Here is a 12108-nt window from a genome sequence, read left to right as displayed (position 1 = left end):
TCTTTCCCTCCCGCTCCTTCATCCACCCACAGAGCTCTCCTGCCCAGAAAACAGCCACTACGAGCTCTGTGGCCCACCCTGCCCAGCCAGCTGCCCATCTCCTGCACCCCCCACCACCCCTGCCCCATGTGAGGGCCCTTGCACCGAGGGCTGCCAGTGTGACTCAGGCTTCGTGTTGAGCGCCGACCGCTGCGTTCCCCTGGATGGTGGCTGCGGCTGCTGGGCCAACGGCACCTACCACGAGGCAGGCAGCGAGTTTTGGGCTGATGCCACCTGCTCCCAGCGGTGTCACTGCGGGCCTGGCGGTGGCTCACTGGTCTGCAAGCCTGCCAGCTGCGGGCTAGGTGAAGAGTGTGCCCTCCTGCCCTCAGGCCAGCATGGCTGCCACCCTATCAGCACAGCTGAGTGTAAGGCCTGGGGTGACCCCCATTACATCACCCTGGATGGGCACCAATTCAACTTCCAAGGCGCCTGCGAGTACCTGCTGAGTATGCCCTGCCAAGGACTACCCCCGGGGGTAGAGAACTTCACGGTCATTGTAGCCAATGAGCACCGGGGCAGCCAGGCCGTCAGTCACACCCGCACTGTCACCTTGCACATCTACGGCCACAGCTTCACCCTCGGTGCCCGCTGGCCCCGACAGCTGCAGGTGAGGGGTCAGTGGGCCAGGCAAGAGCACGTCCTGGAGTTGCCTGGGACAGTTAGGGGTCTGCCACTACTCTGATTGCCTTTCACAGGTTAACAGGGCAGATGGAGGGATCGAGAGTATAGGCCTTGGAGCTGGATGGCTTGGAGTAGTGGCTTCCCCATCTCTGAGCCTTAGTTTATTCCTCTGTAAAATGGGTCTAAGAACAGTACCTGCTTCGGAGGGTAGTTTGAGGAGCCAGTGACATCGTGCCTATAGTCGCTCATTATTAGTACTACTACTAATTACAAGGGGGGAGGTCACGTGCACAGGGACCCTACCCGCCACCCCCCCCCTCGCCACTAGATAGTGGAGTCAGGATTCGAATCTATGCCTGCGACGTTCACTACCCCCACTCCCACCCCGACCCTGTAGGTGGACGGCAAGCTGGTGGCACTGCCCTTCCAGCTGGACTCGCGCCTGCGCGCACACCTGAGCGGCGCCGACGTGGTGGTAACCACGGCCACGGTGATCTCGCTGGCTTTCGACGGAGACAACAACGTGCGCCTGCGCGTGCCGGCGGCGTACGCGGGCGCCCTTTGTGGCCTGTGCGGGAACTACAACCAGAACCCCAAAGACGACCTGAATGCGGTGGGCGGGAACCCGAGCGGCTGGCAAGTGGGCGGCGCCAAGGGCTGCGAAGAGTGCGTGCCCGGGCCGTGCCCGCAACCCTGCACGCAGGAGCAGCAGGAGCCCTTCGGCGGCCCGGACGCCTGCGGCGTGATCTCTGCCCCCGACGGCCCGCTGGTTCCTTGCCACAGCCGCGTGCCGCCCGCGCAGTACTTCCAGGCCTGCTTGCTGGACGCCTGCCAGGCTCAGGGCCATCCGGGAGGCCTCTGCCCTGCCGTGGCCGCCTATGTGGCAGCCTGCCAGGCCGCTGGGGCCCAGCTCGGCGAGTGGAGGCGGCCAGACTTCTGTCGTGAGTACTGATCCATGCATGGGCCGCATAGCAGGGGTCTCCCCTCCTCCCCCCTTCCCAGGGCTCTAAGACAAGAGCCTTCTCCTCGGTGGGGCTTAGGCACCACCCTGCCTCCCCTGAGCCCAGATATCTCCTGTGAAAGAAACACCTTGGCGTTCACACACTGAAATATACCAGGTCACATACTGCAGTGGTAGAGACTCAGATACACGTGGTTGGAAACCCTGCGTCCAGTACCCTCTCAGGATTCATGCGCTCAGATAGACTGGGGTGGCTGACCCTGTCCAAGCTACACAGCTAGATAACACCTGGTCAGGTAGATTCTCTCAGCTTCCTCTGGTCAGAGAGACCTAGAGAGTTACACCTGGTCAGATGCCCCTAGACGGTTTTAAACAGGGAAATACACAGGGTCGGATAGAACTGGTCCCATAACCTCAGACAGAGACTCCTCTGGTTAGAGACACTTGATCACATTTACACTGAGACACACTTAGGCAGATACACCCACGTAGAATCAGGACTCTGACATAGCCCCAGGCAGATACATACAGATTCATGGTCAGATAGTCCTGGGCAGTTGCCCTCAGACAGATCTGCTGGTCAGATGTATCCTGTCAGCTTCACCCAATCCACATACATGTGGTCAGAGTCACACACTGACAGACCCTGTCGTCGAGACCGTGAGAGGCTCCAGGTCAGACACTGACAGTCAGGCATACTCGTGTGGATTCATACCCCAAGGTACATCTGGGCCCACAGCCCGGCCAGATTCACACCCTGAGATACTCACAGTTGGTTCCTGCATATCTTGGTCAGATATATGGGGTTGGATTCACCCAGTCAGATCGACTCGATCTTTAGAAACACTTGATCCGGTTGACACACTACCTGGGCAGAGAGACCCCAGATCCCCACACTGAATACCGCCGTTAGAGGTAGCGGATCAGGCACCCCGCTCAGATCCCCGGACAGATTCACTCACGAAATGTGCTCAGGCAAAACATACAGATTCACCTGGGCAGGTTCTCCCGCTCCGTGCCTCCCCTGTGTCCCCCTCCCTCGTGCCTGCCTGGCTCATTCCCCTCTTGTCCCCACAGCCCTCCAGTGCCCGGCCCACAGTCACTACAAGCTCTGTGGTGACTCCTGCCCTGTGAGCTGCCCGAGCCTCTCAGCGCCCGAGGGCTGCGAATCCACCTGCCGGGAGGGCTGTGTCTGCGACGCTGGCTTTGTGCTTAGTGGAGACACCTGCGTGCCTGTGGGCCAGTGTGGCTGCCTCCACGAGGGCCGCTACTACCCGTTGGGCAAGGACTTCTACCCGGGTCCTGAGTGTGAGCGGCGCTGCGAGTGTGGGCCGGGCGGCCAGGTCCGCTGCCAGGAGGGCGCGGCCTGCGGGCCCTATGAGGAGTGCCGGTTACAGGACGGGGTCCAGACCTGTCGCCCTACAGGCTGTGGCCGCTGCCTGGCCAGCGGGGGCGTCCACTACATTACTCTCGACGGCCGTGCCTATGACCTGCATGGCTCCTGCTCCTATATCTTGGCCCAGGTCTGCCACCCACAGCCTGGGGACGAGGACTTTACCATTGTGCTTGAGAAGAATGCGGCTGGAGATCCCCAGCGTCTGGTGGTTACTGTGGCTGGCCAGGTTGTGGGCCTGGCTCGAGGGCCACAGGTAAGTGGACGTGGCCTTGCCCTGGGCGTCTGAGGGCAACCTGGCCCCACCTTGGGGGCTCTGAGGGGGACAGGGCCCACCCTGGGGGTTTTGAGCGAGATATGACCCTGCCCCAGGGGGGACCGAACGAGACACAGCCCTGCCCTGGGGTCTCTGAGGGGGACACGACCCTGCCCTGGGAAGTCTGGGGGGGGGACATGGCCCCACCCCAATGTGACTGAGAGAGAGACTGCTGCATCCTGAGAGTCTGAGGGAACTGCCTTACCTGCCTTACCTGTGCTTCTATGAGTCCCTGACGCATCTGACCCTCCATCCAGGTCACTGTGGACGGCGAGGCCGTAGCCCTGCCTGTGGCTGTGGGCCACGTGCGGGTGACCGCCGAGGGCCGGAACATGATTCTGCAGACCACCAAGGAGCTGCGTCTTCTCTTTGACGGCGATGCCCACGTCCTCATATCCATCCCTAGCCCCTTCCGTGACCGGCTTTGCGGCCTCTGTGGGAACTTCAACGGCAACTGGAATGATGACTTTGTCCTGCCCAGTGGCGCCATGGCCCCCAGCGTGGATGCCTTTGGAGCCGCATGGCGGGCGCCCGGCTCCTCCCAGGGCTGTGGCGAGGGCTGCGGGCCCCAGGGCTGCCCCCTGTGCTCAGCAGAGGAGACGGCGCCGCATGAGAGCCTTGAGGCCTGCGGGCGGCTCCGGGATGTCAAGGGCCCCTTCTCGGCCTGCCATGCGGCTCTGAGCCCCTCTGAGTACTTCCGCCAGTGCGTGTATGACCTCTGTGCCCAGAAGGGCAACATTGCCGCCCTCTGCCGCAGCCTGTCAGCCTACACAGCAGCCTGCCAGGCAGCTGGCGTGGCCGTGAAGCCCTGGAGGACAGACAGCTTCTGCCGTGAGTGTCCATGGGCCCCTGGGAGGACTTCAGCCCAGGCTCGGGGGCACCCTCTGGCCTGCTCCCTGTCCTGTCTGCATCTCAGGAGCAGTCTCCAGCTCCTCCCACAGCACACCCTGCTGGCTTCCCTCCTGCCTGGCTGACTGGCCCTTCTCAGACTCCTTTCAGGGGCCTGCTCTCCTGAGACCTCAGATACAGTTCTTCTCAAGGTCCATCCTGACCCTTTTTTGTGGTGACCTTGGAGGGTGGGTCGGGCAGGTCAGAAGCTCACACAATAAAGCCTGAGTCTGTGGCTCACCCAGTTCCTCCAGGATGGGACCATAGCCCCTCAGATCCTTTAGGACAAGGCTGCAGCTCCCTCAGATGCCCAGCCCAAGACTGTACCTCTTAGATACCCCCAGTTAGGGCTTATCTGTTTCCTTCAAACCCTCAGGACAGGGCCATGTCTCCTTGGACTCTCCTGGACAAGGCAGTGGCCACTCATGCCCCCAGGGCAGGGCTGTGTCTCCTTCATTCTCCTCAGGGTAGGACCTACATCCAGGCCCATACCTACCCTTATAGCCTTAGATTTGTCCTCGGTGCTGGCAGTAGACACTGTCTGTCTCCATGTCTGACCTCTCTCCTGACTGCCAGCCTCATGGGTCCAGTGACCTCCTGGCCACTTTCCACTTGGTGTCCTCAGGGTCCCTCACACACCTCCTATTCCTTGATCCTGGTGCTCCTCTCGGGGCAGCCACACCATCCACCAGTTGCTGAGCCAGAGCCCAGACCCTCACTCTGGTTGCTTCCCCTGGATCCTCACAGCTCCCATCCTGGCCCTGACCCCTCTGCCTGTGCTTCCCGCATCCTGGCCCTGACCTTCTGTCTGTATTTCCCCAGTGCAGCCCTGATCACACTGGGCCATCACTATCTGTCCCACTGACATGAGCTCCATAGGGCAGGGCCTGGAGCTGTCTTCATTGCTGTGTCCCCAGCACCGGCAGCCCAGAGCTGGGTGTGCAGTAGGCCCCATTCATTATTCAGTGGCCGTGTGTAGGCGTGACCCCACCCTGCCTTCTCTCTCCACAGCGCTCCAGTGCCCTGCCCACAGCCGCTACTCCATCTGCACGCGCTCCTGCCAGGGCTCCTGTGCGGCTCTCTCTGGCCTCACGGGCTGCACCACCCGCTGCTTTGAGGGCTGTGAGTGTGATGACCGCTTCCTGCTGTCCCAGGGTGTCTGCATCCCTGTTCAAGACTGCGGCTGCACCCATGATGGCCGATACTTGCCGGTAAGCAGGAGCTTGAGATGGGCAGGGAGGATGGAGGAGCTTGAGGGGGACTCAGAGTTTCTGTGCTGACCCCCTCGAGGATGGGGACAGAGAGGCTGCCACCACTTCCCTGCTGTGTGACTCAATGTCAGTAACGTCCCTGTATTAGTTTCCTGTGGCTGCTGTGACGAATGACCGCAACTCGGTGCTTTAAAACAAGAGAAATTTATTCTCTCACAGTTCTGGAGACCAGAAGACAGAAATCAGGATAACTGGGGCAAGATGTCGGCAGGGCGGCACTCCCTCCAGAGGCTCTAGGGGAAAACCTGTTCCTTGCCTCTCCCAGCTTTTGGTGGCTGCAGGCATTCCTTGGCTTATGGCCACGTCACTCCAATTTCTGCTTCCATGTCGCATTTCCCCTCCTCTTCTGTATGTGTCATAAAATTCCCCTCTGGCTCCTTCTTGTAAGGATGCACTTGATTGTATTTAAGGCCCACCCAGGATAATCTCAACATCTCAAGATTCTTAATCACAACTGCAAACACCCTTTCTCCATATAAGGTAGCATTTACTGGGTCTAGGACCTGATGTCTTTGGGGTGGCCATTATCAGGCCTACTACAGTCTCCTTCCTGAGCCTCATTTTCTCCATCTGTAAAATGGGGTTAATCATCATCCTTGCACCATAGGTGTCTGAGGAATCGGGAGTGATTGTGCTTGAAAGACACCCACTGAGCACTGGGCCTCACCCTCAATGTTCATCACACTCAGTAAAAATAATAGTAATTTACAGCAGCACAGCTACAGTCATTTAATAATGGGAATCGAAAGTTAATAATTGATTTATTTTTGTGATTGATATTTTTTGAGCTCTTACTATGCACCAAGTTTGTTATAGACGTCATTTGATAGTCACAGCAATTCTACGAGACACGTACTATTGTTATTTTCCCCATTTTATGGGTGACAAAGAGAAGTCAGCCCAAGGCTACCCGTTAGCAAGTGGGGAGTCTGGGATGCACACCCCAGCAGCCTGGGCTCACCTTCTGAACTACTAGGCTGTCCTGCTTCTTCAAAAGCATATTTATCAAATAAAGGAAAGATGGATTACCACATCCCTTCCCCGTTCCTCCCAGTTTTATTAACGGCAGAAAGGTAGGCTAGAGTGCCTAGAAGTGCAGGACTTCTGCGAAAGAAGATGGCAAACTCCTCCTACTCCTTCCTTCAGGCCTCACCGCCTACAGGAAGCTCTCTCTGATCCCCTAGGCTGGGTTAGGCTCCTCCTCTGGACTCCCACAGACCCCTGTGCTTCCCCATGCCAGCCTTGACCGCTCTGCCCGTGCTAGAAGGTTTCTTGGATTTGTGGGTCTGATATTCAGGGGAGAGGTCTGGGCTGGGGACATAAATGTGAGAGTCATCAGTATAGAGATGGTAATTTTTTTTAATTAAATGTATTCATTTTGTTTAAAGTTCTCAAACTTTTATTTTTAAATAATTCAAATTTAAGAAAAATTGCAAGAATAGTACAAAGAACTCCTGCCTACCCTTTACTCACGTACTTCGAATGTTGACCTTTTTTGCCACTTCATCATCCCCTCTCTCTCTCTCTCTCTCCATATATATATATATGTTTGTATGCATACACACATACTGCTTTTTCTGCACCATTTGAGAGTATGATGCAGACATAGTACCCCTTTACCCCTCAATACTTTTGCAAGGATTTCTTAAGAATAAAAAAACTCATTTGATCTGACCACAATACAATTCAAAGTCAGAAAATTAATACTGACTCGATACTGTTATCTAACGTAAAGGTTTTATTTGAATTTCACCTGTTGTCCCAATAATGGTCTCTATAACAATTACCCCCACCCGACCCACACCCTGGGCCAGGGTGCAACTGAGGATCAGACACTGCTTTTAGTCTTCATGAGATTTGGTGAGATCACCAGGTGGTAAATGGTAGATAGAGAAAGAATAGTTCTGAGGACTAAGCCCTGGGCAGGATAGTGTTCAGGATTCGGGAGATGAGGAGGAACTTGAAAATGCAGTGAAGAAAGAACAGCCACTCAGGAGAAAACCAGGAGAAAGTCCATTTCCTGGAACTGGGTTTCCAGGGCCCTCTGTTCTAGGCTGGGGGTGCCAGGACTCTGGAATATCTCCAGTGCCCACTCCTACCTGTATCAGTTAGCTGATTGCAAACCACCCTGGGTGGTTGCAAACCACCCCCAAAACATAGTGGCTTAAAACAACGGTTTGTTTAGTTCACAATTCTGCAGCCCTGCAGTTTGGGCTGGGATCAGCAGGGCAGTTCTTCTGCCATCCCCTGGGCTCACTCACACATCTGTGGCCCCGCAGTGGGTCAGCTGAGGGCTGGCTGTCTCTTTTCCACGGGGTCTCTCATACTCAGGCAGGCTAGCCCGTGGTGTCTGGGCAGGGTTCCGAGAAAGAGAGAGGAAAGCTGTAAGGTCTCTTGAGGTCCAGGCTTGAACCTGGCACAGCGTTGCTTCTGCTGCATTGTAATAAGCAAGGCATAGTCTTAAGGGCAGCCCAGATTCGTGAGGAAGGGGAAATAAACTCCATTTCTTAATGGGAGCTACTGCAAAGTCACTCTGCATGGATCCAGAGGGTTGAAGGGTTGTGTCTGTTTTTGCAGTCCACCACACCACTGTAACCTGGCCCCTTTCTGTGCACAGGTGAACTCCTCCCTGCTGACCTCAGACTGCAGCGAGCGCTGTTCCTGCTCCTCAAGCTCCGGCCTGACGTGCCAGGCGGCCAGCTGTCCGCCAGGCCACGTATGCGAGGTCCAGGCTGGGGCCCGGGACTGCTGGGTCCCCCATGGCCTCTGTTCCCTCTCTGTGGATGCCAACCTCACCACCTTCGATGGGGCCCGCAGTGCCGTCAGCTCCCCCGGCATCTACGAGCTCTCTTTCCGCTGCCCAGGACTACCGGAGACCGTCCCGTGGTACCGTGTGGTCGCTGATGTCTGGCCCTGCAACGGCAAAGCTGAAGTTCTGGGCCGGGTTCACATCTTCTTCCAGGATGGACTGGTGACTGTGACCCGAAACAAGGGCGTGTGGGTAAGCCTGGACACAGGGGGCATGTCTCCCCCGGGCTTTGTTCTTCCTGTTGCAGTGTCCCTACATTCCTGGCAGCCCATCTGTCTTGCTGTCTGTTTTCTTTACAGATCTCTGCAGTGTGTTTCTCTGGATTTGTATTTGTGTCAATACTTCAAACTTAGTCCCTCTATTCTGGCTGAGCTCTTGAAGAGCAAAAACACATTCAAGTAACTTACTAGTTTTGATTTTAGTGTTAATCAAGACTCTGTTGGTTGCAAGTGACAGAAAACCAAATTCAGAGTGCCTTGAGTAAAAATGAATTGATTGGCCCACATAACTAGAAAATCCAGGGACAGAGCTTCAGGAGTGGCTGGATCCAGGTGCCTGGCAGTGTCATCGGGATTTGTACCTCTGTGTTTTAGACTTGCTGTCCACCAAATCAGCTTCATTCTCTGTGACTCCCCACAACATACTCATGAGACAGGGACTATTATTATCCCCATTTTACACAGAGGGGAAACTAGGGCCCCAAAAGGTGACATCATTTACTCAAGTCACTCAGAGAGTACCTGGGAGATCCAGGCTTTGAACCCACCAGCACCCAGACTCTGAACCACTTTGATGGGAATGGAGTGTGTTGGTGACTATGTGGATATAAGGGACCAAGATGAACTCCAGGTGCAGTGCTCAGTGGGAACATCCTTTGGACTTTATCAATTCCAGGCCACTTGACCCTTCCCTCAGCCGTCTTTCAGCTTGCTCTTAGGGCCCCCTCAGGCCTGTCATTGTTTGCCTCATGAGTCCATTCCAGCCCCAGTGGGTCCTCCCTTCTGCCCCTTGACTTCTGTTGACTTACCACTGCCTTGCATTTGCCAAACCCCACAGTTCTCACCACCCCAATTCCAAATTTCTAGAGAGAGAATCTGGCCGAACTGAGGGCTGATGCTGACTCAGAGTCTAATCAGCCGTGGCCCAAGTAATAGAGCCTAAGACCCAAACACAGATGTCAGGCTGCCCTAAAGTTCCCATGTCTCTGTTTCCATGACCTGTTCATTGATTGCAGAGACATCCACTGGTGTCTTCTGGGTCTAGTGGGGCGATAAAGCCAATGCTCCACACACTTCTCCCCCAATGAATGGTCTGTCTACATCCCTCCACCAATGCATCGAGGTGGTCCGAGACTCAGCCCTGCTGAAAGCAGGGAAGCTTGAGTTCTCTTGTTAGTGTAATCTGGACCAGTCACTCTTTTTCTCTGGCCCTCTGCTTGATCCATAATTCGGGTGAACAGACCCCTACTCTTGACCTTCCGTCGCTCCTCTATCAAGAAACGATTCTCTACACAGCAGATGTTCTAGAAATGTGAATCAGATCAGGGCATTCTGCTGCTTAAAACTCTACAGTGACTTCCCAGAACAACATTCCAAACTCAAGCCACCTCCCTTCCATGGCCTTGTGTGATCAGACTGCTGCCAGCCTCACCAGCCTCATTTCCTACACCTCCTTCCCTCATTGGCTGTGCTGATAATAGGCCAAGCTGGCCTTTGTTCTATTCATACAGCAGAGCAAGCTTGTTCCCACCTCGGGGCCTTTGCATTCGCTGTTCCCACTGCTGCAATGCAGATGTTCTAAGAGTTGGCTCCTTCTCATCCTTCAGACCTCAGTTCTGGCATCGCTTCTACAGAGAGGCCTTTCCCAACTACCAATGGAAGCTCTGACTCCATCCCAGACTCAGTGCTGTTACTCTGTTTTATTTCCTTCAAGTGCTTATCACTATCTGAGGTTATCCATTATTTCTTTGTGTTTGTTGCCTTTCTCCATTACTAGAATATAATCCTCAGGTGGGCAGGGATCCTGTTCATCTTGATCATCACTTTGTCACTGGTACCCAGATCAGGGCCTGGTACCAAGAGGGTACCCAGGAAACGTTTGGTTCTGTGAATACATTCATCCCTGTTCCCTCCGCACCAGGCCACGTGCTGGGTAACACAGATAACTCAGACCCAGTTCTTATATCGTCGAAGCTTGCAGCCAGGTGAAACTTTCCATCCATCTCTCCAACTATCCTTCACTGCATCCATCCCTCCTTCTTCTCTCCTCCTTCCACCTCTCTTTCCTTTTTCCCTCTCTTCCTCCCCCCTCCCCTCCCTCCATTCCTTCCTTCCATCCATCCATTTATTCACCCACCCATCCATCCATCTTTTCAGACCTATCTGCCTATCTTTCCAGTCTATCTACCCAACTCTCCAATCATCTGGCAGAGGAAGAGTCACATAAAAAAGCATTTAGAAAAAAAGAACTTTTCTTTGAAACAAGGCTTGCTAGGGAATCTAACTTTAGAAGGGTTAACTCATCGAAGAAAACAGACAACAGGACTTCCCTGGTGGCACAGTGGTTAAGAATCCGCCTGCCAATGCAGGGGACACGGGCTCAAGCCCTGGTCCGGGAAGATCCCACATGCCGCAGAGCAACTAAGCCGGTGTGCCACAACTACTGAGCCTGCGCTCTAGAGCCCGCAAGCCACAACTACTGAGCTCGCGCACCACAACTACTGAAGCCCATGCACCTAGAGCCTGTGCTCCGCAACAAGAGAAGCCACCGCGATGAAAAGCCTGCACACCTCAACAAAGAGTAGCCCCCACTCGCCCCAACTAGAGAAAGCCTGCGTGCAGCAATGAAGACCCAACGCAGCCATAAGTAAATAAATAGATAGATAGATAGATAAATTTATTTTAAAAAAAAACCAACAGACAACAGTTATTTAAAGGGAAAAATTCACAAGGTTACTGAGTCCACAGCCAGTAATGGAGAAACAGTCATTTTCTCACATGATTATTATACTTGCTAGGTCATTACTTGTCTTCAGACATCAGCATTGAAAAAATAAGGGATGAAGTTGCCTTGTTAGGGAACCAGTAACTTACAGGACATGCTCAAGTGTTCTTTTCTTTTGAAAACTAGAATCAGACAGGATGATGCTGGGGTTTGACTGATGGTTTGTTTATCTATCTGGTACAAGTGCTTCCCCCCAACCCCGGCCACCCTTGGAATGTTGTGTGCACGCCTGCTTATGCACTGACCCATCTGTTCATCCATCCACTCTCTGTCCTTCCATCCATCCATCCACATCTCCAGCTACCTTAGGTTTCCATCTCTCCATTTGGTGCATTCATCCAGGTCTTCATCTCTTTCAGAATCCACCTCTCTGCTTTTACTCCTTGAACTTGTTGTCTTCCTTGGGGTCTCCATCCTAGTAACACCCCAGCTCTCCTGTGGTTCCAGCCTCACCTGTGTGTTTCACCCACCCTCCCCCAACCACCAGGTGAATGGTCTCCAAGTGGGTCTCCCAGCTGAGGTGTTAACATCTGTGTCCGTGAGTCGGAATCCTGATGGCTCCGTGCTAGTCCAGCAGAAGGCGGGGGTTCGGGTGCAGCTTGGCACCGATGGGCAGCTGGCTGTGGTGGTCAGCGATGACCATGCTGGGATGCTGTGTGGCGCCTGCGGAAACTTTGACGCAGACCAGACCAATGATGGGCATGACTCCCAGAAGGAGACAGCATTGGAGAAGTGGAGAGCACAGGACTTCTCCCCATGGTGAGGAATGTAGCTTGGAAGCCAGGCTACTTGGAGCAGGGACAC

General features: G+C 54.5%; 1 protein-coding gene across 1 annotated transcript in view; it reads left to right on the top strand.

Annotated features, from left to right (window-relative positions):
- FCGBP (Fc gamma binding protein) overlaps window positions 1-12108 on the top strand; it is a 38501-nt gene that overhangs the window by 26156 nt on the left and 237 nt on the right. Inside the window, exons 12-18 of the mRNA XM_061173188.1 lie at window positions 33-649; window positions 1061-1604; window positions 2702-3273; window positions 3591-4164; window positions 5233-5432; window positions 8110-8493; window positions 11792-12063. Coding sequence (XP_061029171.1) covers window positions 33-649; window positions 1061-1604; window positions 2702-3273; window positions 3591-4164; window positions 5233-5432; window positions 8110-8493; window positions 11792-12063 — 3163 coding nt within the window. The remainder of the gene's footprint in view (window positions 1-32; window positions 650-1060; window positions 1605-2701; window positions 3274-3590; window positions 4165-5232; window positions 5433-8109; window positions 8494-11791; window positions 12064-12108) is intronic.

Source organism: Eubalaena glacialis, chromosome 18, assembly GCF_028564815.1.
Source record: "Eubalaena glacialis isolate mEubGla1 chromosome 18, mEubGla1.1.hap2.+ XY, whole genome shotgun sequence".
Taxonomy (NCBI): domain Eukaryota; kingdom Metazoa; phylum Chordata; class Mammalia; order Artiodactyla; family Balaenidae; genus Eubalaena; species Eubalaena glacialis.
The sequence above is the reverse complement of the archived record's forward strand: the minus strand, read 5'-3'. Positions and strand labels throughout refer to the sequence as shown.